At 40.0% G+C, this 22,225-nt stretch overlaps 1 protein-coding gene across 1 annotated transcript; it reads left to right on the top strand.

Moving 5' to 3' along the window:
* The first annotated feature begins 3,899 nt into the window (after positions 1 to 3,899).
* LOC127579962 (uncharacterized) lies at positions 3,900 to 20,887 on the top strand. Its single transcript, XM_052033061.1, has 4 exons — positions 3,900 to 3,966; positions 13,410 to 13,754; positions 16,396 to 16,538; positions 20,101 to 20,887. Exons 1-4 carry the CDS (start codon positions 3,900 to 3,902, stop codon positions 20,200 to 20,202), a joined length of 657 nt encoding a protein of 218 aa, XP_051889021.1. The 3' UTR covers positions 20,203 to 20,887.
* Positions 20,888 to 22,225: the final 1,338 nt, after the last annotated feature.

Here is a 22,225-nt window from a genome sequence, read left to right as displayed (position 1 = left end):
GTAGCAAGTACAGAGAAGGTGCAGTGCAGGTAGACAAATAAAGTGCAAGGGCCATGACGAGCTAGTTTGGGAGATCAAGAGTTCATCTTTGAGTGTTGGAGTCAAGATTGTGGGACCAATGGAGGACCACAGGGATCTCTGTTAAGGCTGCAACTACTCACCATATGCATGAGTATTTTAAATAATGTCGCTGGGAAAGAAGTTCTAGCACAGACTGGGGGTCTGTTGTTGAACCGAGAACAGAAAGTTTAAATAAATAGGTAATTAACAGTTGAAAGGCTGCAATCAGTGTGGTTTTGCAGGCACTTTCACCAGAGTTCCAGCTGTTCACGAACTATATCAATGATTTGTAGGAGGAATTCAGATCTAAAATATCCATGTTTGTTGAATACAAAGCCGGGTTGCAGCGTGAGCTGTGAGGAGAATACAGAGGCCTTAATAGGGTACAAATATGATAAGGGAATGGACAAATGGAATCTAATAAGGAAAACTGTAAACTTTGGTAGGAAAAATAGAAAGTCAGATTGTCTTATAACTGGTAATAGATTTTAAATGTTAGTGTTCCAAGGGGCCCAGGTGTGCTTGTATGTGAATCACTAAAAGTTATCGTGTAGGTGAAGGAAGCAATTAGGGAGGTAATTGATATGTTGGCCTTGATTACAATAGATTTGAATGCAACAGTAAAGAAATCTTACTGCAATTATATGGAGTCCTTGTGAGTTTGGACGTGGAATATTGTATACAAATCCAGCAAAGAAGGATGCACTTGCAACAGAGGGACTGTAGTAACAGTTCACCAGATTGCTTTGTGAGTTAGGGTTCCTCTGAGGAGAGATTAAGCAAACAATGCTACTTTGAATTTTGAAGAATGAGAAGTGATCTCATTAAAATATACAGAATTCAGGGGCGTGACAGGGTAGATGTAGGCTGATGTTTCCTCTGGCTGGGGTGTCTGGAAACAAGCACCACAACCTCAAAGTAAGGAGCTGGCCATTCAGGATAGAGATAAGAGAAAATTCCTTCACCCAGAGGGTAGTGGATCTGTGGACCCCCCTTCGCAAGAGGGTTGTGGAGGATCAGTCACTGGGTATACTTCAGATATACGTAAATTGATAGATTTTGTGGAAATTTAAGGAACTAAATAATGGAAGGTTAGTACAGGATAGTGGGGCTGATCTTACTGATGATAAAGCAGGTGCAAGGAGCCAAAGGGCTTTCTTCTGCCTTTATTTCTTATATCCTTATTTTCTGATTGGAAAGTCGAGCACCAGAGGGCATTGTCCAGAAGTTAATGCTTGCCCTTTCAAGAATGAAGTTCAGAAACAATTCTGCACATGAGGAAAGGGGGGTGGTGGGGGGGGAAGTGGGAGGGGTGCTAAGTTTAGAAATGTTAAACACTTTTCCACAGGTGTGAATTGTTAAATGTGTGTGAATAATTAAAGTTATTTAAGAGAAATGGGAAAAGGGTATATGGATTAGATCATAGACTGGCCAGAGTCTCACTGAATGACAGAAAGCCCCAAGGTGATAGAGACACTTCTATTCCAAGTACAATCCAGCTCATTGATCTCAACAGAATGAAAATCATGAATTTTGCAACTGTTCAACTCAGATGCAAGTTGAGGAATTTTAACAAAGTTTCTTTAGGAAAGTCCTGTCAAACACAAATATTATTGATATAAGGAGTTCGTACGTTCACCCCGTGTCTGCGTGGGTTTCCTCTGGGTGCTCCGGGTTCCTCCCACATTCCAAATTTGTACGGGTTAGGAAGTTGTGGGCATATTATGTTGGCACTGGAAGTGTAGTGACACTTGCGGGCTGCCCCCAGAACACTCTACACAAAAGATGCATTTCATTGAACATAGAACAGTACAGCACAGAACAGGCCCTTCAGCCCACAATGTTGTTCTGACATAGCTAATCCCTTCTATGTACAGAATGCCCATATCGTTTCATTTTCCTTTCATTCATGTGCCCATCCAAGCCCCTCTTAAAAGCCCCCAATGAATTTGCCTCCACCATCCTATCAGGCAACGCATTCCAGGCATCCACCACTCTCTCAGCAAAAAACATACCCCTGATGTCTGTTCTGAACCTACCCCATCTCACCTTAAATGCATGCCCTCTGTTATTGGATTGCTCAATAATGGGAAAAAGATATTGCTTGTCTACTCTTTCTATACTCCTCATCATTTTATACACTTCCAACAGATCACCCCTCAGCCTCTGCCACTGCAGAGAAAAGAGCCCAAGTTTGTCCGGCTGCTCCTGATAGCACATGCCCTCTAATCCAGGCAGCATCCTCGTAAACCTCCTCTGCACCCTCTCTAAAGCCTCAACATCATTCCAGTAGTGATGTGACCAGAATTGTACGCAATACTCTAAATGCGGCCTAACCAGAATTCTATAGAGATGCATCATGACTTCCTGACTCCTGTACTCAATACCTCAATTAATGAAAGCAAGCATTTCATAAGCCTTCTTTAGCACCTTATCTACCTGTGTATCCACTTCCAGTGAGCCATGGATTTGCACCCCAGGGTCTCTCTGCTCTTCAACACTCATAAGGTTTTGCCCTTTAGAGTGTATCGCCTCTTGACATTAGTCCCACCAAGGTGCAACATCTCACATTTATCCAGGTTAAACTGCATCTGCCATTTCTCTGCCCACATCTGCAACAGATCTATATCATGCCTTATCCGTTGCCAGTCTTCTACCCTATTCACAACTCCACTAATCTTGGTATCGTCTGCAAATTCACTAACCCACCCACCAACATACTCATCCAGGTCATTTATGTACATCACAAACAGCAGAGGTCCCAGTACTGATCCCTGTGGAACACCACTACTGACAGGCCTCCAGCCCGAATAAGTCCCTTCAACCACCACCCTCTGTCTTCTGTGGGCAAGCTATTTCTGGATTCACACAGCCAATTCTTCACTGACCCTATGCATCAGAACTTTCTGGATTAACCGATGACGTGGGACCTTGCCAAATGCCTTTCTGAAGTCCATATAGATGACTTCCACAGCTCTAACTTCATCAGTCTCTCTCATCACCTTGTCCAAAAATTCAACCACGTTAGTACATGACTTGCCCCGCACAAAGCCAAGCTGGCTTTCCCTAATCAAGCCATTGGATTCCAGATGCTTGTATATCCCATCTCTAAGAATTTCCTCCAGTAATTTCCCTGCAACTGACGTGAGACTCATCGGTCTAATGTTCCCTGGATTTTCCTTTGTTGCTTTCTTAAATAGAGGAACAACATTAGCTACTCACCAGTCCTCCATGACCTGACCTGTAGTCAAAGAACTGTGTGTTTTGATATACATGTGACTAATAAAGATACCTTATGCATGTATACATTCCTAATGTACCAGCTTACTGATTATTAGTGGGACGCCAGATAGGGAGAGGGGATTGGGCTGATTAGAAAACTGACACATTATCCCTGATGTCCCCTCTTTACTTGAGCTCTTAGCTTCACCAGATCTCCAGCCAAGCACTAAAAAAAGACAAAATATTTAGGACTATTCATTTATCAGTCCTCTTTTCTCTAACTTTTATCTTAACCAAATGTGACATTATTTTCCTGACGTTCATTCAATTCAAACATTGTAGAAGTTATATTTCATGCACTTGATCAAGTTTTGTATTTATGAAAATGGGACTCAGAAATAATTATATAATTCACACGTTTTAAGCAAATAAAATCAATGCATGTCCTTTCCAAGGGATAATCTTATGAACTGGAAATGACGGCAGAGCTTGAAACATTAAGCAGTGGAACTTCAGGGGTGTGTCTTTTAAGGATAGTTTCTGACGTGGGGATATGAGACAGATATATAGCAGTGGTTTCAGAATGTTTTGACAGAAGTAAACCACGAGAAGGAAATATGGCTTCAGAAATATTCATTTATCTTGCATTTTTATTCCTTTTAATGATTACTGCAGTGGAGTCAGGTAGGAACCAGCTTCCTGTGAAATCTTTCAAACTTTAAATAATACGTGTACCAAAAAATTTTATCACAATATACTGTATGCTTTTTCCTCTTCAGGTCTGGACTTGTTCAGGGATGTAGATTAGTCTAAAATGATCTGACACATTCACTCTGTCTTTGGGATTGCATTTGACAAGCATTTTCCCTACACTATCTCCTTCTTCTCTGATTCTCCTTAAAATCTCCCTCTTAAATAAAGTCTGGGATATTTTTTCCTAATCTAGGTTCTGTAGCATAGTGTTCAATTTCCTCACAGTTTTGTGGTACATTTTGGGTCGTGTTTCTACGTCAGTAGGAAATGATAAAAATGAAATCTGTCCTTTTAAAATGCTAACTTAAATTGTGATCTTTATTAAAGTATCAAACTTTCCAACCTTTGCCTTGGCAAGATGCCATTATCAATAGCTTTGTGATTTCCTAAGTGATGTAATCAACATGAAAACAATTTGTCTAATGATATATTTCAATACTTGTTTGTGGTCTTTAAGCTGCAAATAAATTAACTAATTTTAAAATGTTAATAAATAGACAAACGCTATTGTGCTGATAGTAAATAAATTATTCTACCAGATGAAAAATCAAGTTCATCTTTGAGGCTCCTTTTTCATTGGCCTCATCATCTCTTCCAAAAATTCTGAAAAGCAAAAACAAAAACTGCACTTGCTGATAAAATAAAGTGAAAACAAAAAATGCTGGGGATGTTCAGCAGGTCAGACCTTAACTGTGGAGCGAAAAACAGAATTAAAGTTTCCGATCAATCATGTTTCACCAAATGCTGCTGCTGAGTGCACCGCCCCACCCCAACATTTTCTGGGTCTTCTTATGCAAAGTTTTACCTGACTATATATGAAAATTGAAATGTAGACTACTAAAGATCCAAAAATTGAGAAATAAATGCTCTTTTTGCACCTCAAACCTGCAGCAGATAATTTGCAGCAACCAGTTCCTTTTCAACTAAAGTGATTCGACAGAACTTACCCCCTTTTTAATTATTGAGTAGATTTGTCCTAATCCTGGTATCTGTTGATGAAGGTGTTCAACAAATCTTATTGACATTTCCTTAGGTTTCAATATTTAATTTTAAGAAAATGTTCTCAAAATTATGTTGACCTCAGTTACAATGCTGTAGCGAGCATTAATGACTTCATGTTGTGCACTGTTACTAATGCACGGTTAAACCAAAATAATTTGAGAATTGTGTATCTTTGCTTCTTTCAAGATTTATTTAGCATGTTATAGAATATATAGAACTCAGAACATTACAGCAGAGTACAGGCCCTTCAGCCCACGATATTTGCTGGCATTTAATCCTGCTCTTAGATCTATCTTACCCTTCCCTCCCACATAGCCCTCCATTTTTCTATCATTCATGTGGCTATCTGAGTCTCTTAAATGTCCCTAATGTATCTGCCTCCACCACCTCTGCCAGCAGTGTGTTCCACACACCCACCACACTCTGTGTAAAAAACTTACATCTGACATTCCCCTTACACCTTCCTCCAATCACCTTAAAATGATGCCCCCTCATGTTAGCCATTTTCACCCTGGGAAAAAGTCTCTGACTGTCCCCTCGATCTATGCCTCTTATCACCTTGTACACCTCTATCAAGTCACCTCTCATCCTCCTTCACTCTAAAGAGAAAAGCCCTAGCTCACTCAACCTATCCTCATAAGTCCTGATCTCCAATCCAGGCAGCATCCTGGTAAATCTCCTCTGCAACCTCTCGAAAGCTTCCATATCTTTCCTATGATGATGCAATCAGAACTGTACACAATACTCCAAGTGTGGTCTGACCAGAGTTCTATAGAGCTGCAACATTACCCCATGGCTCTTGAACTCAATTCCCTGACTAATGAAGGCCAACAGATCATACGCCTTCTTAACAACCCTATCAACCTGCGTGGCAACCTTGAGGGATCTATGAACGTGGACCCCAAGATCCCTCTGTTCCTCCACACTGCTAAGAGTCCTGCCATTAACCTTGTATTCTGCCTTCAAATTCGATCTTCCAAGGTGTATCACTTCACACTTTTCTGGGTTGAACTACATCTGCCACTACTCAGACCAGCTCTGCATCCTATGAATGTCCTGTTGTAACCTATAGCAACCTTCTACACTATCCACAACACCACCAACCTTCATGTCATCTGAAAACTTACTAACCCATCCTTCCACATTCTCATCCGTCATTGATAAAAACCACAAAGAGCAGGGGTCCTGGAACAGATCCCTGTTGAACATCAGTTGTCACCGACCTCCAGTCAAAATACACTCCATCTACAACCACCCTCTGGCTTATATGGGTGAGCCAATTCTGAATCCACACAGCCAAGTAGTCCTTGGATCCCATGCCTCCTGACTTTCTAAATGAGCCTTCCATGAGGAACGCCTTACTAAAATCCATGCACATCATATCCACTGCTCTACCTTCGTCAATGTGCTTTGTCACGTCCTCAAAGAATTTAATCAAGTTCGTGAGGCACAAGCTGCCCCTCACAAAGCCATGCTGACTGTCCTTAATCAGCCTATGCTTCTCCAAATGCCCATAGATCCTGTTTCTAAGAATCTTCTCCAGTCATTTGCCCACCACTGAAGTAAGACTCAACTGGCCTGTAATTCGCAGGGTTATCCCTACTCCCTTTCTTGAACAAAGGAACAACATTCCAACATTGCAACCCTCCAATCATCTGGCACTACTCCTGTGGCCAATTAGGATGCAAAGATCATCACCAAAGGCACAGCAATCTCTTCCCTCGCTTCCTGTAATAACCTTGGATATATCCCATCCAGCCCCACTGACTTATCTATCCTAATGTTTTTCAAAAGTTCCAGCACATCCTTGGCGTTTTCCTTAACCCTACTCGCCAAGGCTTTGTCATGCCCTCTTCTAGCTCTCCTAATTCCATTCTTAAGCTCCCTCCTGGCTACCTTGTAACTCTCAAGAGCCCTGTCTAATCCTTCTTTCTAAACCTTAGGTAAGCTTCTTCCTTCCTCTTGACAAAATATTCTACATCTCTTGTCAATGGTGGTTCCTTCACTCTACCATCCTTAGCCTTCCTCAATGGGACAAACCTATCCAGAATCCCATGCAAGTCCTCCTGAAACAACCTCCATATTTCCATTGTACACTTCCCCAAGAACATCTGTTCCCAATTTACACTCCCAAGTTCCTGCCGAATAGCATCATAATTTCCCCTCCCCCAATTAAATTTTTCCCATATCATCTCCTCCCTCAAAAGGAGCACAAAACCTTTTATTCAAAAGGAGCACAAAACTTTTTATTTTGAATCAAGAATTTGTATTGTCATGCCCATTTATGGAAGTATTTACTGAAACTTTCCAGTTTTCATGTGCTTCAATATGAGTCGTAAAATATCCAAGCATGGTATCTTTAAAAGCGGCCATAAAACAAATATTTTAAGAAACCTTCTGCTACATTGCATTTCAGTTGAAATATAAGAACCTATAACAAACCCATTTGGACCTGATCTGAAACCAGAAGATGTCCAAACAAGAAAGTTATGACAAATGATCGCTTGTCTTTCCTTCTGCGCTCAAGAGAGGCTCTCGTATGGGTTCATCTTCCCTCACATCAACCCAATCTTCCCCACTGATTTTCCCTGCCCTTCACAGACAGAATCAGTCCCTGGCCCTACTTATTTACCAACTGTCCTCATTTCTGCTCCCTGCCATCAGCAAGTTAAAGAGGTAAACTGGCCTGGTTGGTCCAGACATGCTGTCAGGCTGGAATGAGCTGAATGATGATTCAAATGAATAAGGATTCTTCATCTGGAGATTAGGAGGAAAATTATGTTTTTTGAAACTTATTTTATTTGCATGTTTTAATTCTTTGTGTCTTCATATGTTTCAATTACATTTAAAGTTTTAAAACTAGTAGTGGTAGTTTTTATTTTTAACTATTCACAGTAATTTTTATAGTTCTTAAGTATCTCTTTTAAAATGAAGAATACATTGCACCCCTGGCTTGGAAGGAAGGTAAGGCTCTGCCACAGCCTTTTACCCAAGACTTGTCAGTGTGTTTGCTGGTGTGTTAGCAGTGTATAACTTGAGGCATACTTACAGGTGAGACATTGTTGAAGCTCAGTGCCTATTTCTCCGGGTGCAGATTTGACCCAATAGGTCCTTGCATATCTGACCCAAGTAAACAGAGACATAGTTGTGTGGGGTGGTGTGGGTGGAGAGTCTGCCTTGATTTAGCCCCTGAATTTTTGCTGGTTGAGATGAGAGGAAGAATCAGAATCAGATTTATTATCACTGACTTAAGTGACGTAAAATTTGTTGTTTTGCAGTAACAGTACAGTGCAAAGACATAAAATTACTCTAAATTACAAAAAAATAAATAGTGCAAATGAAAGGAATAACAAGGTAGTGTTCATGAACTATTCAGAAATCTGATGGCGGTGGGGGAGAAGCTGTTCCTGAACCATTGAGTTTGGGTCTTCAGGCTCCTGTACCTCCTCTCGAATGCTAGTAATGAATTATTATTGTATATATGAAGTAATGTACTGTGCTGTAGTGTTTTATGTTCTATGTTTAATGAGAAGAGGCCAGATGGTGAGGGTCCTTAGTGATGGATGCTTCCTTCTTGAGGCACCACCTCTTGAAGATGTCCTTGCTGGTGGAGAGGGTTGTTCTAGTGATGGAGCTGGCTGAGTCGATAACCCTCTGCAGCCTCTTGCAGTCCTGTGAATTGGAGCCTCTGTACCAGGCTGTGATGCAACCAGTCAGAATGCTCTCCGCCTCACGTCTGCAGAAATTTGTACGAGTCTTTGGTGACATACCAAATCTCCTCAAACTCCTGATGAAGTAGAGCTGCTGGTGTGCTTTTTTCGTGATTGCATTAATGTGTTGGGCACAGGATAGATCCTCTGAGATGTTGAAACCCAGGAGTTTAAAGCTGCTCACCCTTTTCACCACTGACCTGTTGGATCTGGAGTTGACGATGTCTAGAAGGTTCTTCGGAAGTCTAGAATGAGGTGCAAATCTTATGATTCCAGCCATTTTATTAGGTGTTCATCACTGAACAAGTCAGACAGGCTCAGCCTTTTCCAGCAAGCAAGATAAAGTAACAGTAACGAGAAGTAACAAAGGAGCCTGAGCACTTGCTTTCCTGTTGTACTACAAATTGGTCAGGACCTGTTTAGATAAGAAACCTGTTTAGCATGTGCTGACTAAATCACACTTCAGCTTTGCAGACAAAGAAACTACAAAAGACAAACAGATTATGCAAACATATAAGGGCATAAAGAAAACTAAAACTACAAAGAAAAACACAATAAAAACAACAATCTGGACCCTTATCCAACAGACACCCCAATAAGGACTGGTGTGTGTCCCCTTCCTGAAATCCACAATCAATTCCTTGGTCTTGCTGACATTGAGTGTGAGGTTGTTGTTGCGACACCATTCAGCCAACCTACCTATCTCACTCCTCTACACCTCCTCGTCACCATCTGAGATTCGGCCAAAAACAGCAGTGTCATCGACAAATTTATGGATGGTGTTTGAGCTGTGCTTAACAACACAGTCATGAGTGTAGAGAGAGTAGAGCAGTGGGCTAAGCCTTTTTTTGCACTATTTATTTATTTTGGTAATTTATAGTAATTTTATGTCTTTGCACTGTATTGCTACTGCAAACCAACAAATTTCATGCCATATAAGTCAGTGATAATAAATCTGATTCTGATTCTGGTTCTTCTTCCATCTCAATCAGCAAAAATTCAGGGGCTAAATCAAAATGGAGTCTGCACCCACCCCACCCCACACTACTATGTCTCTGTTTACTTGGGCCAGATGTGCAAGGACCTATTGTGTCAAATCTGCACCCCAGGAAATAGGCACTGATGTTTAACAATGTCTCACCAAGTCCAGAATGGCTGCAGTGTATACATTCTTTCAGAGATATTGTACCAGTTGATGTCATCTCAACGTAATACAAAATAAGCACCAGGTATTTTGAGGTCAGTTGGTGGGTGCTGCCAAGATGGCAGATGCCCATGTTGTGGACTTGTGAATAGCTAAAAATCTTATTACAGGACTCACTGAAAACCTACAGGATGTGATAAAAAGAACTTTGCTAACAGGAGGATCAAGCTACTGGTGACAACATAACGTAACAAGGGAAACAAATGGGATTTAGCATTTTACATGAACTTCGTGTCGTCTTGTTTGGATCATCTGTTTTTGAGAAACACAATATTCTGTAGGGAAAAAAATGGGTCTATTTGATGAGGCTTGAAAAGGACAGATTATGGTGCATCTGTTCGAATGTGTTTTCAACAGATACATGTGACTGGAAACTAGATAAATATAACATCACAGAGGTAGCACCCAGTAGATGAATAGCTGAAAAATCAGAACTGCCAGACTTAGTTTTTTTCCCATTGAACTGCAAGTTGAAGGATGGAGAAGATAAAGCTAGCTCAGTGGGTAGATTTTGAGACAAGTAACGTGGCAGATGTTGAGCATTGAAAGGAAGAACTTTCATTCTGCATTGATTGGCAACAGCTGATGAAAAGCAGGAAACACACAAAGATGCTGTTGTAGTTGATAGGTCACCAGAGAGCTCTCCTGCAACAATGAGATTCTGGAAAAGCCTTTGAGAATTACTGCTCTATGCAATCAGTTAGTGATCGATTCAGGTTTCTCAGAAGATGTCCGGTAAATATGAAGAGATTCAACTCATGTCTGATGAACTGCATCTGATGGCCGTAAATTGTAACTTTAGAGATCTGATCTTGAAGATGAAGGGCCAGGCTACCTTGCTGCAGGTGACAGAGTTAGAAACTAGAAAACTACCTGGTGCTGGTTGATTACTCGTGCAGCTTTCTTGAAATAGGCTATCTTATTTGAACCACATCTTCAGGCATCATGCAGAAGCTGAAGGCTCAGTTTGCCAGATGCTGAATTCCAGCCGTGGTTTTAACAATAGCCCATAGATTGAGGTGTTTTGCAGCTACTGGGAATTCACTTGGCCAATATTGTCACTACACTCTCCACAATCCAGCTGAGAGGTGGAATGGGCTGTAAAAATGGCGGTCACTTCTGGGAAAGGGAGAAGAAGCATATACAGATGCATTGGTTCACTTATAGAACGTACTCATGTCTGGGAAATAAACCAGCCAGGAACCTGATGAACTGTCGAACCAGGAAACCACTGTCAACAAATGCAAGGTTGCTGAAATAGGACATCTTTTATCCCACTGTTATAAGACTCTTAAAAAGACCTCTTGTATGTTAAAGATGAACTCTTGACTTCATAATCTACCTTGTCATGGCCCTTGCACCTTATTGTCTACCAGCACTGCACTTTCTCTGTAACTGTGACACTATATGCTGCATTGTCTTACTGCTTTTCCCTTGTACTACTTTGATGTACTTATGTTTTGAAATAATCTATGTGGATGGCACGCAGAACTAAGTTTTTCACTGAACCTCGGTATATGTGATAATAATAAACCAATACCAATTACAGTTACAATAAGCAGACAAAGGAGAAAGAAAAGGTGAAGGATGTTTCCGATTACAATTGGAAAAATAAGATGTCACCTCTTAAAGCAGGTGATACGGTCAATGTTCAACCATGACAACAAGAAGAAAGATAAAGGAAAGCTGCAGTCATCATACAACTGTCACAACCTAGACTCTTCTGATAAAAATAGAAAATGCTGGAAATACTAGTTCCTTCCTTCTCCTTCCCAGTTTTGATGAAAGATCTTTGGCCTGAAATATTAACCCTTTTTCTCTTCCTACAGATGCTGGCTGACCTGCTGAGTATTTCCAGCATTTTCTATTTATATTTTAGATTCCAGCATCTGCAGTATTTTGATTTTCATAGACTCCTTTGAAATGAAGACCAAGGAAGGAGATACGTACCACAAGAATATCATTCTCTGAGGAAGACTGCAGAAGAGAATGGTATTCAGGAAGACACTGAAGGCAATGACAAGTCAGTAGATGTTGTACTGCAACTTTTTCTGCAGAACCAAATATCAGAGCTCAATCAGACCAAAATAGATGTTAAACAATGACAACAAGATTGGAGAGAACTCTTTGCCAACCAAAAAATCCTAAGGCCTTTGTACGGGAGCAAACATTTATACATATTGTTGGTTAGAAAAGTTGTGTTAAAACCTTATGCTGAAAGCACAGAAGTTTGTGCTAATCAAATGAAATAGAAGTTTTTGAAAATGATCAGCAGGTCAGGAAACATCTTCAAAGAGTTAAACTTCCAGGCCATTGACCTTTCATCAGAACAGAGTTATGATGAAAGTTTATTGACCTGCAATGCTTCTCCCTCCGCACTGGCCGAAGACTTTGTGGCAGATTTCTAAATAATGGCTATCTTAGAGGCAAGCGACGTATGCTGGTCCCCTGCTCTCTTACTGATTATTGTCCTCCTCCTTACCTTTCTTTCAGTGTATGCTTGACTACGGTACCATTATTCAGAACCATATTTATTTACCCATCTGAGATCAAAATTGTCCGATCCTTACCAGTCAGCAGTGAGGGAAACATGTGAGGGACTACTTTTAAATGTACCTTATTGTACTGCTTGGTATGTATGGAAATGTGAGGTATAGATTGAACGTTGAAATTGCTGAGTGCGTGAGTGTGAGGTGAGGGAGATAAATGTTAGGTAATTTTCATGACCAATAGAAATCGTTGTAAGATAAGCATGGGGTATAGTGCAACATTTGAGTCTAGTGTTGCAACCGTTTGAAAATGAGATTTCATGACGCATTGACTGACCTGACTGTATATTAAACCTTTTGCAGCATTGTGCCCATGTCCTTCTGGTTTCACTCTGGTATCCACCTTGAGCTTTACTTCCTCCCACTGCCACCTGTATATGGACCTGAATATGTTCCTGGGTCACTCTCATCCTCTCACCTTATCCACCGTGACATCCCTGCAAGTGTCACAATATTGGTGAACCTGAACTGATCGTGGTCCATCATGGCTTTCAGGAAGATAACAGACCCTGCTCTATAGCTTCCACTAGCTGACAAAGGCAAAGAGCACTTCTCCATTGAGAGGTGCAGGTATGATTTAGTCAGTGCTAGCTAGCTTCATGAAAACGAATTGGAGCACAAACATTATGAATACCCTGTGATTCTGATTATTTACACTTGGGGTTAAACATATATTGCACATTGTCACATTGCACACATTATCCAGCATGACCCAATGGAGCCATCCTCAACTCTCAGTTATTGCTTGGAATCAGCTTTCTCCAGTGGCACTACATCAGTGATCACACAATGATCCTCACCTTCTCCATCTCGATCTTCAAATTAAGAAAACGTTTACACCAAAGTATTATTGCTTACTGGACCCTTTCTGTTTGCACTGACTATGTTTTCAATTATGTAATTTTACAGGTGATCCTGTTGACCAGAATCCACGCTTCAAACTGGCAAAAAGGGGAGAATCAGCTTCAATAAGCTGTAAAATTACAGCTACAGATGGAGAAATACTGGGTACTCACTTTAAAAGGAATCCTCTAAAACCAGAGGATCTATGTTATGTCAGTGCGGAAAGTACGTATATAGCTGAATCACACAGGGGTCGTCTTGAGTGTAATAAGACAGTGGTAGATGGAACTATCAACATTTGGTTCGGTAATCTCCAGATAAATGACACTGATTTTTACTATTGTGTAACTGGAGTACAAAAAGGCAGAGTATTTGACATCAATGGAAAGGGAACACTTCTTATTGTATCAGGTATGTCTTATCCATCAAATATTCATCCGATATTATAAGCTGAAATAAAGCTGCTAATTAAAAGCAATGTATGCATAGAAAACCATAGATATATTTGCTCAAATGTTAATTTACTGGTTTCCAGTGACTTTCAATGAACTGATATCCAAAACAAATGTAAATTCCATTGCTTCTAATTATCTCTCCCTAGGGGAATCAGTTAATAGCGTGTTCGTCAAAATTCTTTTCACTTTTCTGACTGAGAAATGGAGCTGTGTTAATTGCATTTTAAGTTCTATGTTCAATCTTATCCTTAATTCATACCAAAATTCCTTCCAGAACATAGTGGAAATTCCAACAAGAAGCAGAGATCTTGTTGCCATTGCACAGCACATTGTTTGAAGATGTTACTATTATATTAGACATGCCAGAGGAAAGGGTCGAATGTCCTGGATTGCAATTACACTCTCTTTATTCAGTCAAAGGGGATTTGATGTAATTTTAGATTGAATAAACCGAGCATTACCAGTGAATTAAAAATAACTTTAATTCTTGGGAGCCAGTAGGATTATTTCATGTTATTGTGGTCCTTTCTGGTCGAGCATGACACCATCACTTCTGCTTGTCAATTTTGTAAGAATTGTTCTTTTTTTCTATTCATGAATTTTTTACCTCCTAGGAGTAATTGTTGTCTTTGGAGGTCTGTAAAAGATAATGCAACATGTAGTAATGTTAATAATTTTAGTATTGTACTAATATTTTAATCAGAAGTCTATTAGTCCATCTTTGTGTCAGCATTGTCAGCTTTAAGTGAAAAGGTTCTGGGTTCAAGACCTCACTTCAGATAAACTTTAGCAGATAATCCAGGCTGGGTCTTTGATAATGTATCGTTGGGAGGTACTGTCCTTCGGATGAGGTGTTTAAGTTGTTGAGGCTTCTGCCCATTGAGCTGCATATAAATGGTTCCATGCTGCTGTTTGACTAATATTTATCCCCAAACCAAGTTCAATACAAGAAATCCACAGATTATCTGGTGTTATCTTTCACTGCTGTGTTTAACAAGCTGCGCAGCGTCCATTAATGACTATTACTTCATTGAGGAAATACCCCTTGGGTCATCTTTCACTCATGAAACTTTCAGGTTTTTATTGATCTTTCATTAGAACAACCCCCATCAGTTTGTTTTGTGTTGCAGGAACAAATAAACTGAATTTCTTCAAAAGGAAGATAAACATTCTTTTCAAAACAAACACAATTTTCTGCCACTCTGGTGGTAATCTGTTCCAGAATTTCACAATCCTTTTAGGAAAAGTTGCTTATATTTCATCTATTCTTTTGGCATCTCTAACTTTATGTTTTTTTATTGCAATCCATAAATTTTGTGGATTATCAAAGAACTTTGTGGATCTGAATATTTCATATTTCTGAAAATCTTCGATCTGTTTTTCTCCTCATCCTCTTTCCCCAAAGAGAGTGAAATCCAGAGTAGAAAATCTTTACGTGTGTTGGACTTGGCTCTCAGATCAAATTTCAACTCCCTTTTCCTTCTGTGTCTGTTGTTTCTTCTACCTCATATCATAACGTTTATATTCCTATCTGGAACTCCATCTGGCACCTTGTTATTTATTGGCTTAACTTGTTCAGACCTCATCAGTTGACTGTCTGTCAGTTAGTGTCTTTGACTGTAATCCACAAACCTAACTAATGGTAAGCCAATTTTCAATTCAAATTCCACCAGTTATAGGCACAGTAACCCTAGAACCAGTTTCCAAAGGACTCTGTAACAAAAGGTTTTCACATTGTTTTCTCCCTAAAATTACATATAAACCAGGAATAAATTTACTCTGATTTGTTGATAAATATTTAATGGATATACGTCCTGAGAATCAGCCAGTTCTATCAAGTGACTACTAAAAATCGAGTTGATTAAGATTTACTGGCTGAGCAAGTTGGAACCCCCTCTTACAATAGCAATTGATTAGTCATAATGTGATCCTTTAACCCTTGGCTGTTTCTCTTTGGTGAAACATTCATTCCTGGTGTTCCCTAATCCAGAAAGTGTAATTTTAGATTTTTTCCATTTTCTCGCTTTCTGAAGAATATAGTAAAGAATCTAACACTTGTTTAATTCTGATGCATTGAAATCCTGTGAACCTTGAAAACTACCCGTGGAAGGATGGAGATCAGCTCATCCAACTGCAGAGGTAACTTGGATGGAGCTTCTTGGACCCCCGTGGGTTTTGGCCTTATAACCCAATTTTCTAGATGTGTAAAAACTTTGCTTTTCCTTTCCTAACCTTTCTAAACTTGAGCTTACCTTTCTTCAAAAAGGCTAAAAATTTGCCATTTAGTTATCAAAACCATTGCAAATTTTTAATGTGCAACTTAGAAAATGCAGAACAATCATGAGCACTTCCTCATTTAATGTCTTGGTCTGTCAGACATGGACAGAATAACTTGCTTGAAGAGTTCATAAATCTTTAAATGTACACTGGGCATTAATTGCAAATTAGGTTTTACTATCTGTGACACAAATCTTCTGTCCTATGAACTCATTTGTTATCTTCTTTCAAGGATTCGTGACTATTTTATGAAAAGATAATAATTCAATGATAAAATTAAGACATAAATATGTGCACATTTTTATCTTTTATCTTCCCAGATTTAAGCAGGCAACCCTGTGGAGATAATTGTGTTGAAGAAGAAAACTGCAAAATAATTTCTTTTAAGGATCCAGTTATGATCACGATGATTGTTATTCTTGTTGTTGTCTTAATTTGTGGGCTGGTTCTGTTAATTCACCACGTAAGTTCCTAATTTCTTTACATCAAATATTTATTATGCCTTATAATGTCAAAGATGACAGAGTGAAGCAGGGTTATTAAATTGATTAAAGAAATATTGAACGGGGAACATATATTAAGGATCTATTAATTTGAAAATGAACATCTATAGCTTTGCCAAAGATACACTCTTTAATCAATGGTGCATGTTTAATCAGCTAATTCCATTGAAAAGAGACGATCCAAAAGAGTAGAGCCATTTGAGGAGTTCTTATTGTGGTTCCTCTAACATATATGTTTATTAGAGATTAAGATGGGTTCAACTATTCCCAGTCCTAACCAAAAGCATTAACACCAGTTTGTTTACATGATTGCATGAGTGAAATCAAACATGGAGTAATGCACAGAGTTTCACCAGAAACATACCCCGGGCAAAGATCCAGTATCACACATAGGTATGAACTATAGAATAACATGTAGAGCTGGACTCTGGGATCAAACCTGGGGAGATGGACTCTGGGATCACACTGAGGAGATGGACTCTAGGATCACACCTGGGAGCTGAATTGCAGAATCATGTGTTTTGTTAAAGCCACTATTGTTGATATCAAAACGTGCTGGCTACAGGCTGATCTGCAGTAATAAAGAATATGTATTTTGGAGCATTACTGTGACCTTCCATCCACCTTGTTGAGCAGAGTTTGTCCTGTGTCCCTGCCACAGACAATCAGAGATAACATGCACATACCTGTTGTCTTCCTATTCTTGAATCCTTCGAGTGCTTTTGACCTGGACCACTCAGGTGCAGATCTCACTAAATCCTTGGATATAATTGGCAGAAGAGTTAAGTTGCAGAGGATCATTGTTTTTGATATCTAGGCAGAAAATGAATTAAAATTCCATCAATTTTCCTGGGAAGATTGTTTACGAATAGGGATAAGACTGTCCACCAGCGGTGTCAAACCGAACACAAAAGACTATTCAGTTCCAGCAGTTCCTCAAGTCAGCGTCCTCGGCCCCTCCATCTTCAGTGGCTTTATTCTTTTATTTCCTTCTGTTATAAGGATACAAATGGGATTTTCTTTCATGATTGCTTCATGTTCAATCCCACTGGCAACTTTTCTCACCATGAAGCAGTCCGTGCCTGCATGCAGCAAGACTTGGTCAATATTTAGACGTGGGCTAAAGTCCACCCTACTCAGTGCAGTCAATGACAACCACAACTGGAGTATACCTAACAAACCCTACGTGATATTCAGCCATGTTATCATCTGTAAACCCCATCGACAAATTCAGCCCATCCCCATTGATAAGAAATTTAAGTGACCAGTCATATATGTATCATGGTCACAAGAACAGAATCTTGGTTTCCCATGATGAGTGTTTCTCTTAAAACTCTTCATCATCTGCAAGGCACAAGTCAGGAAAATGAAGGAATACTTTTTCACTGGATGAGTTCCAACACTATCAAATAAATTGTTATAGCATCCATGACAAAACACGTGGCTTGATTCACACACAATTCTACACCTAAACATCTAGACTCTCCACTGTTGACACAGTGTGACTCCAGAGTATGCCACCTACAAAATGAACTGAACATTATAGGCCAGAGAGCCTCATCTCAATGGTAGGGAAGCTATTGGAGAGGATACTGAGGGATAGCACTTATGCACATTTGGAAAGGCATGACCTGCTTTGGGACAGTCAGCATGGTTTTGTACGGAGCAGGTCATGTCTTACAAATTTGATCAAGTTTTCTGAGGAGGTGACAAAGGTGCTTGGTGAAGGTAAGGCAGTGGATGTTATCTACATAGACTTTCATAAGGCATTTGACAAGGTCCCTCATGGTAGGTTGATTCAGAAGATAAAGATGCATGGGATCCAGGGTAAATTGCAAGTTTGGATTCAGAACTGGCTTGTCCATAGAAGACAGAGAGTAGGGATGGAAGGCTGTTATTCTGGCTGGAGGTCCGTAGCCAATGATGTTCCGCAAGGATCGCTGCAGGGACGTCTGTTATTTGTGATATATATCAATGATTTGGATGAAAATGTAGATGGGTGGATGAGCAAGTTTGCAGATGACACCAAGGTTGGTGGAGTTGTAGAGAGTTTAAAGGACTATCAAAGAACACAGTGCGATATAGATCAGTTACAGATATGGGCAGAGAAGTGGCAGATGGAGTTTAATCCAGGCAAGTGTGAGGGACATGGAGCATAAAACATTACAGCAGAGTACAGGCCCTTCGACCCACAATGTTGTGCCGACATTTTATCTGTTGCACTTTGGGAGGTCAAATGGAAGGAGAAAGTATACATTTAATGGTAGGCCCCTTAATGGCATTGAAGTACAGAGGGATCTTGGGTTCCAGGTCCATAGTTCACTGAAAGTGCTATGCAAGTGGATAAGATGGTAAAGAAGGCATATGGAATGCTTGCCTTCATTGGTAGGCGTGTTAAGTATAAGAGTAAGGAAGTCATGCTACAGCTATATAAAACTTTAGTCAGACCACATTTGGAGTATTGTGTGCAGTTCTGGTCGCCCTGTTATTGGAAGGATGTGGAGATTGTGGAAAAGGTGCAGAAGAGGTTTACCAGGATGCTGCCCAGATTACAGGGTATGAGCTATAGGGACAGGTTGGACAAACTTGGGTTGTTCTCCTTAGATTGTCAGAGGCTAAGGGGAGATCTGATAGAGGTTTTTAAAATTATGAGAGGCATAGATAGGGTAGACAGTCAGAATCTGTTCCCCAGGGTAGAAATGTCAAATACAAGAGGACATGATTTTAAGGTTAGAGGGGGGAGGTTTAAAGGTGAAGTGAGGGGCAAGTGTTTACGCAGAGAGTGGTAGATGCCTGGAATGGGTTACCAGGGGTAGTAGTGGAATCAGACAGTCTGGTGGAGTTGAAGAGGTTTTTAGATAGACACATGAATATGAAGGGAATGAAAGGATATGGATTATAAACAGGAGGAGGACATTAAGTATAAATCGGCAGCAAGATCGGCACAACACCATGGGCTGAATGGCCTGTCCAGTGCTGTACTGTTCTATATTCCATGTTTTTTTTAACAACTGACTAAGGTCCCTTCATTGGAAACTCCCAAACCTGGATTGAGCAAGGTAAAGTGAATGGGAACAACATCATCTGCAGCTTCCCTTCCAAGTTACAGTCCATCCTGATTTAGAAATATATTCCCATGTCTGCATCATTGTTAGGTATAAACCTTGGAACTTCCTCCCCAACAGACTGTGGGAATACCTTCACAGTTTCCATAATTCAAGAAGCCAGCTCACATCTGCTTCTTAGGGGCATTTACAGCATGGATATCTAATGATTGCCAAAAATAAAGACATTTCCTAGGACTAACTTTAGAAAGTGGGAGGTACCAATAGACAACAGGGCAGAGAAGGGCTTACCATTAGAGCAGAAATAATATGTCAGCTAATATTGATTCCAAAGGAATAGATATTTCCAAGGTCTATTATACTTAATCAGGATAATTAAGGCTGCATTAATTTCTCTGTGAAAACCTGTAAATTTTGAGAACAAAAAGCAATTTTGAAAAATTGTCTTAATTTTTAGATAAGGAACCACTACCCACAGGAACAGTCACAGAGGAAGCGAGTTCCAAACTCAGTGTATGAAGACATGAATCTGATGCGGACACAAAGCATGGCACGTTAATTCTCAGTGAAAATGAGCCTTGAGCCTTTGATTCAGCTTTCTTTAAAATGTGAAATGTATCATCATAGTTAAGACTTGCTGGAATCTGTGAAATTCTTAAAACTTTACTTCAGAATATTTCTTTGCAATGTAAGCATTTGTCAAAGTCGAAACATCAGTTGATAAGATGGGTTTGTGCTTTGCAGAAGGTAGTATCCATGACCGCAGAGAATATATTTGCCTAATGTACAAATTCTATATAAATATATAAATGGCATACTGTTCCATCACGATGTACATGCAATGTATATACATTTTTACTTTTCATTAAAAAAAAGCTTACTCTTCTTCCCTCCACCCTCATTGTTGATAAGTGTCTAGAAGCTGTTCTGCAGCCTAGAGAGGAAACTCAGTCAGGCATTGATCAATGGCACACCTGTAGCAAAAGTGTGAAAGATGTGTTTCTTTAAGTAACATTTGATCTTTAATTACCTCCTCCCCTCCCCCAACCTTAATAGAAGAAGGCTCTTTAAACTACCTTAGAAAGAACAGTGAATGTGAATAACTACACTGATGTGCCAATGACTTTTGTTTTACTTATTCACTCATGGATTGAGGATGTTGCTGGCAATGCATCTATCCCTAGCTGCCTCTGATCTGAGGAGTCAAGTGCCAACAACATTGGTAGGTGTGGCATGGAATGTAGGCCTAACCAGGTAAGGACAATAGATCTCCTTCCCCAACAAAACCCAATGAACCAGATGGGTTTTTCCAACAATTACCATTTCTGAGACTAGCTTCTTTTAAAAAAAACATAGTTATTGTTACTTGAATTTAAATTTCCCAGTGCCGTTGTGGGATTTAAGCTCATGTGCCTAGATCGGTAGTCCAGAATGCCAGATGTTAGTCCAGTAACTTAATTACTGAGCCATTGCACCTGTGCTTGGACTGGCAGTGAAGCTTGCCTCCAAGCAACCAGTGGCATAATGCAAACAATCCTGGAGAATCCAGTGACAGCTGCGGGGAGAGTTCACTTTTCCTTGTGAAATGGTAGAGTGCCCTGGAATGGGATCCCCTGGCAGAGGAGCATGTGCCTTGGAAAATGTATGGCTGCAGTGGTGCCTGATGAGCTGTAGCAGACTTGAAAAGCTGAGCAAGGTAGTGCAAGTAAAATATGTAATTCATACTTCGTACAGGATTATCTGTGAAGATTGTAGCCTATTCTGTTCCCAGATATTGTATTCTGTTCAATGTTCAGTGAAGCCTAACTTGGTCTGTAGTGCAAATATCCCAGAAATTTGTTCTGATACTTTCATGGGCTTTTCTGTGCCAGAACTAGCAACATCAAACAAAAAAAACGGTTCATTTCTTTTTACCCTGATAGCAGTTATGTATAGAACATAGAACAGTAAAGCACAGGAACGGGCCCTTTGGCCCACTATCTTGTGCCAAACTATTGATATTGGTTTATTATTATCACTTGTACCGAGGTACAGTGACAAGCTTGTCTTACAATCTGATCGTACAGGTCAATTCATTACACAGTGCAGTTACATTGAGTTAGTACAAAGTGCATTGATGTAGTACAGGTAAAAACAGTAACAGTCCAGAGTAAAGTGTCACAGCTACAGAGAAAGTGCAGTGCAATAAGGAACTAATAAACTAAACTAATTAACTAAAATAAACTAATTAAACTAGTAACTAGAAGTCTAATAAACTAATCCCTTTTGCTTGCACAGGTCCATATCCCTTCATTCTCCACATATTCATGTGTCTATCCTATTATTTTGGGACACAAGTGACTGAAGATGCTGGAACCTACAGCGAAAAAAAGCAAACTGCTGGAGGAACCGACAGGGTCCAACAGCAACTGTGGAGGTGAAAGGAAGTGTTGATGCTTTGGGTTGAGACCCTGCATGCAGTCCAGAAATATTGACAGTTCCTTTCCCCCCACAAATGCTGCTCAACCCACAGAGCTCCTCCAATAGTTTGTTTTTTGCTACTTATTTTGAGGTGTGATTTCACAGATTCCAGCAAGTTTTGT

This window comes from Pristis pectinata, chromosome 18 (assembly GCF_009764475.1).
Source record: "Pristis pectinata isolate sPriPec2 chromosome 18, sPriPec2.1.pri, whole genome shotgun sequence".
In the NCBI taxonomy this organism is placed as follows: Eukaryota; Metazoa; Chordata; class Chondrichthyes; order Rhinopristiformes; family Pristidae; genus Pristis; species Pristis pectinata.
The sequence above is the reverse complement of the archived record's forward strand: the minus strand, read 5'-3'. Positions and strand labels throughout refer to the sequence as shown.